A 5,534-nucleotide genomic window follows, 5' to 3' on the forward strand; every position below is an offset into this window, starting at 1 on the left:
AAAGTCTAGGCTGAATAACAGAATCAGTTACTTGTTTGTGGCAATTGTTTTTATTTGTATTCAGAATTACCTTATTCCTGTTGTTCTCATAGGTTCTACATCTGATTCCAGCCTGACCATTTCCCCATATAAAGTTAAATAAAACAGCTTATTTTTTATTTACCATTATTTTTAGTATTTATTATGTGGTTTTTTGGCTGCTCCTCTCTGAAAAGGTCTCAGGGCATCTTAAAATAAACCATAAAACAGTCCAATTTTAAACACATAAAGCCCATCGCCAACTCCTCCCCCCAAAATTAAATTTACAATTCACTTCAGAATCACTCCATCCGAAGATAATTCTCTAATGAGCCAAGATACAATGGTGGTGGTGTTTTATTGTCTGAACTGGCTTGGGATGGGGACACACAGCCTGGGTGCGATTCCCAGGTGTGGGTTGACCTGGGCCCATACAGATGGTAGAGATGCTACCCTTGGTCACTTGGTGGAAGAGCGTCATTTTGCAGGCCCTTCGGAACTTTGGAAGTTCTATAAGGGACTGGGTCTCTGCCAGCAGCTCATTTCTCCAGTCTGGAGGCAGGCCCCAAAAGTCGTGGCTCTCATTGAGGTCAGTCACAACTCTTTGGTGTGGGGCTCACCAGGAGCTGGGAATTTGCTGTATGAAGGCTCTTCAGGGGGCATATGCTGAGAGGTGGTCCCTCAAGTATGCAGGTCCCAGATTGTGTAAGGCCTTAAAGGTTAAAACCAACACCTTAAACCTGATCTGGAACTCAATTGACAACCAGTGCAGCTACTGGAAAACTGATTGGATGTGAGTTCTACATAGAGTCCTTGTAAGGACTTGGGCAGCTGTGTTCTGTATCAGTTGTTATTTTTTGGATCAGGGATATGGGAAAGCCCGCATAGAGCGAATTAGAGTAATCTAGCCTAGAGGTGACTCAAAATCACTCTCACTCTGATGTAGAACAAGTTTGATATATTGTTTACATTCCATGTGACCCAGCATACAAATATAATAAAATAAATAAAACGGACAGACTTCTGAATGAGACTGCTCAATAGAGGAATGGAATCATTGTAGGAATGGAATCACTGTGACCCCTCCACCGTACCATCTTCCTGGACTAGCTTATTGCTTGGAGGACAGAGGTGGGTTAAATTTACACCCCATCCTCATCCAGCCAAATTTTTGTAATACATAGGAGGCTGTTCATCCAGTACTAAATCACGAATGACTGTAGTTTTTCTCTTTACTGGTTTGACATTCAGCAGCAGGATCTTAAGATCAAGGGGCCCAACCTTGACACAACCAAGGGGTTGTTTGTCGGGAGACAGACTTGAAGAAGTGGTCAACCAGTGGCTGGTCCTCCTGTCAGAACCACCAGTCTGTATCTTAGGGGCATATCTTCTTCTACCCAGGATAAGGGAGATGGCAATTTGATCCCCAAGCGGTGCATTTGCTGGCTGTGTCCCCAGTAGGGAGGCAGCTGAAGAGTAAGATTCCTATGCTGTGCCTAATACAAGCCCTTTAGTCACCCCAGTACCTGTGGCTGTATACAGGCCCTCACCATCATGCTCTCAATAAAGAGGCAACCCCACTCCTTCAGTTCAGGCTTTATCCCAGAAGCCCTTGGAAAGATGATACACATTTTTTGGTAAGCAAGTTTCGGCAAAGAGATGGGTGATGATGGGTTTTGTTGCAGGGCAGGGGGAGGTTCACTGCTGTAATTGGAAAGACAGCATACTGAAATTAGCTCATTTCTTGTGCTGAAACAAACTTATTCCCTCCTGCAGTAATCCCATAGGGCTCCCTCCTTGTATTTGAAAACATGGAAAGGGGTAGTTTTTGTTCAGGGATGCATCCCGACTGCATCCCTTTCATCAGATCTTGGAAGTCAATCAGGATCGGCCTTGGTTAGTACTTGGATGAAAGACCACCAAGAAAGTCCAAACTCCAAGGGGTGTTGTCATAAATTGGCTGTATTAGGCACCCCCCATACCCCCAGTATATATTTGTGGTATTTGGTTTGTATAACAGAATTTGATTTATACAGGTGTGGTGCTTAACCATCATATTTTCATCTGGTATCCTGTGTGTATAATTAATCTTTATTTTATAATTTTCTTGTCTGCAGTTTATATGTGCAAACTTTCAGATATGGAACATCCCCTCTATTTGCGTTTGATGGCAGGTCCAAGAACAGATATGCTTAGTTTTGTTCTGCGTGAGCATGAAACTGGAGAGGTTATGGTAAGTTGTATTCATGCTTCTAATGTGCAGAGTCCAGACTAAATGTTTTCATATACAAGGATTTTTACCCACAGAGCATAGTTTTCCTCCTCCCCAGCAGCCTGAAATGTCCCATTATGTTCTTGGGGGGGTTCCTTCTCCCCCAGGATTTCAGAGGGAATTTGAGGCTGCAATGATAGGTATGGAAATTGTATTTTCTGGAAATTAAAATACTACTCATGAGTTACACTAATTTTTTCTACCCTTTTCTTCCTGCAGTGGGAAGCGTTTAGCCTGCCTGAACTACATAACTTCTTGCGTATACTGGACAGAGAAGAAGATGAACAATTAGAAAACTTAAAAAGGCGCTATGCAGCATACAGAGATAGACTTGAAGAAGCCCTTAGTGGGGTTTGGCAGCCAGGTTAAAATGGGGACAAAGAACAGTCAGGGAAAATTGCATTACCAAATACTGTGTAACATGCCAAACATAGTATACATTCAGCAAGGGTGGTTTTCTCTTTAAAACACATGCAACCGAGAAAACTTTTCCAAAAGAGTCCCAGGAATCACATTGTTATCTTGCATGTAGACACAGAGTAGTAACAGCATGTATTACTTGCAGATCTTTCTCTTGTGTTCTTTGTGTCTTTCCTAGGTTTCTTTGCACTCACTGTGATTGGTATGATGTGTCTTTAAAAACAGACACCATGAAATAGACATTATTTGCTTTAATATTAATTTGTGGCTGTTGAAAAAAAATTGTGGGTAAATTGAGTTATGTTTCTATAAATCAAAGCTTAATTTTGATCAAGAAGTGCTATTATAGATCCAGATTTCTATTTGTAAAGAAATCATTTTTTTGTAAGGAACTGTAAATGGTTCCAAATATTGTGCAGTTTTTAAAGCAAATGTTACTGGAGAAGTCAGAAAGGAAGCTGTAAAGAAGGTAAAAGGTAGAGAAAAAGAAATAGAAGAGTGAGACAGGTGAGCTTGGAAGTATATTTTTGTGTTTGAAAGAAGGTGGGGAGTTTAGAGTTACTGAAATTAATATATTCAAGGATGGTTTTGAGATGAGGTTTACTGTTGTGGAAACTAAATGCATAAGTGGAAAGAGGATATAATTGCTACTTGGAAAAAAGTGATGCAGGCACTCTTGGGTTCCAGTCTACTATGAGCTTTAGGATCTGCGAAGTACTTGGCTGAGGCTTTCATGAGTAAAACATCAGCATTAAAGAAATAATCCAGAATTTGTAATTCATCAATTATCTGAAGGGGCAGTAGAATTGTTCTGGGCATATAAAGTAAGTAATGTCTCTTATTTCTGAAAATCAGTGGGTTGAATATAGAGCTCCAAGGGCATGAGGATTGTGGATATTTTCCTTGTACTCTTCCTCCCAGCTGTCCTAATCCTGGAAAAAATCACCTTCATGAGCATAGAGCTTCGCAGACAGAAGAAGTTGGAGGGACAGTTTTGTCCCCATCCCTTCTTCAGTAGAGCCTGTCTCCTGCCCATGAAATCAACCCAGCTGGGATGAGACTGTAGAGGTAGTGCCTTCTGCTGACGGATTACTGGATTTAGACCCCTTTATGTGCTCTTAAGTAGGCTGGGATGTCTACAGTTTGTGGTTAATGAGTATAAATACTTCACAAGATGACTATGGTTCTGTATACTGTTCAATCTAATGCAAGCTTAAATAATTAGAGGAAGAAAATGTAGCCTATGATGGGTAATATATTATTATTTAAATGAAACCAAAGATATGGTGTGCAATACAAATTTTCTATGTAGCTGTATGAAAATGTGTTCTAAGCATTCTTGTATTTTCAGCCACCTCAGGAAAACTTTAGTGTTTTGGGGTGTTGTTCCCTCCCAATCATGAGCAGCAATTGTTTTCCTTCTAGTTATTTGGCCAATATTTTTGGAACTTGCCTGCTACTTTGGTGTCACCTACTGGGTAATATATGTAACACCAAGAAATACTTTTGGGAAATGTGCCTTCATTTTAAAACATTGCTGCTTCTGCCCCTCCTTCTCCAAAAGAAACACACCAAGATTTGTAATTCTAATGCTTATTAGATATGAGCAAAGACAATCTTGATATTTGAAGCACTAAGAGTACAGTTAATAATCATATTCTCATTACCACTTTTTATTTCCCCTGTAACATAGCAGCATTGCATTTTCATGGTGGTAGAGTAGTTAGACTGTTCCCTACAAGTACTATGGCATAATGGTAAACCAGTTTAGGTTACTGTTCCTCTGTTGTGGTGGCAAACAGCCTTGCCCTGAAAGCAGCTACTTTGTACTGCACCTACTTGTGTGCATAAAGTGGGTGCCAGAGTGCCTCCACCTGATATTCAGCCACACAGTTGTGTATTTCCTGAGAAGTTGTGCATTTTAAACATTGCTTTAGGTAAAGGCTTTTTGACATTGAACAGGTCAGAACTGGTACTATCATTTAATTGTAAACATGGAGAAAAGTCATTGTTTGCAGTTAAATATCAAACATTTGTTGTTCAGAATTTCTGTTTGAGTCCAGAAAGGGCAATTTTGAAGTATGTGAATCTTAATGTTTTTACTTGAACTTTCATGTTTCTTTATTCAAAGTCTTTTATTGATGCCTTCTGCACTACAGGTTTAAGGAAAATGATTTGTTCAGACATCCTTAGAATTTTAAAAAAACACCTGTGTAAACACTGGCTACTTCAGCTTTTAATTTAAAAGAATGGGGGCAGTAATGACACAACGTATTTGTTTTTAATTTCCTAGTATTGATCTTTCAGAGATGTGTTGCAAAGTCTATATGTTGTTTGTTTAGGGGTACCTGAACAAAACAAAAGAAATGAAGACCATGTAGGGAACACTGAAAACTTAAAAAAGAGAAACTGTACTATTTATTATTTTGAAAAGCTATTCTTTTTATAGGGAAGATTTGATTCCCTTCAAAGATGTTATTAAAATTGTGGTTCCATCATTAAAGCTACAATTACTGTTCATTTTCTACTGCTGAATTATTGAATATTTACCTAGCAACAATTATAGTAGTGATACAATGATGATTTCATGTGACATCAGGTTGTATGTATATACTGCATATGATCAATATTTTCATTCCCAGCAGTACTGATGTTCTGTTGTAGATAACTGGGTGCCTCAGTTCTTTACTGGGTGCTTGTTAGTAAATGCATCAGGCAAGTTCTAGGCCTCTACATGTAGACTTCCATTTAGTATATTCCACACATCAAAGAGCTGCATCAGAATAAATGCCTACACAGTAACTGGAAAAAAATGACACTGAAC

General features: G+C 39.2%; 1 protein-coding gene across 2 annotated transcripts in view; it reads left to right on the forward strand.

Moving 5' to 3' along the window:
* RASSF3 (Ras association domain family member 3) overlaps positions 1 to 5,228 on the forward strand; it is a 29,871-nt gene extending 24,643 nt beyond the window's left edge. For both annotated transcript variants that reach the window (XM_077338698.1, XM_077338699.1), the window contains exons 4-5: positions 2,136 to 2,251; positions 2,510 to 5,228. In XM_077338698.1, the coding sequence (XP_077194813.1) occupies positions 2,136 to 2,251; positions 2,510 to 2,659 (266 nt within the window). In that variant the 3' untranslated portion in view covers positions 2,660 to 5,228. The remainder of the gene's footprint in view (positions 1 to 2,135; positions 2,252 to 2,509) is intronic.
* The last annotated feature ends 306 nt before the right edge of the window (positions 5,229 to 5,534 follow it).

The sequence above is a fragment of the Paroedura picta genome, chromosome 5, assembly GCF_049243985.1.
Source record: "Paroedura picta isolate Pp20150507F chromosome 5, Ppicta_v3.0, whole genome shotgun sequence".
NCBI lineage: Eukaryota > Metazoa > Chordata > Lepidosauria > Squamata > Gekkonidae > Paroedura > Paroedura picta.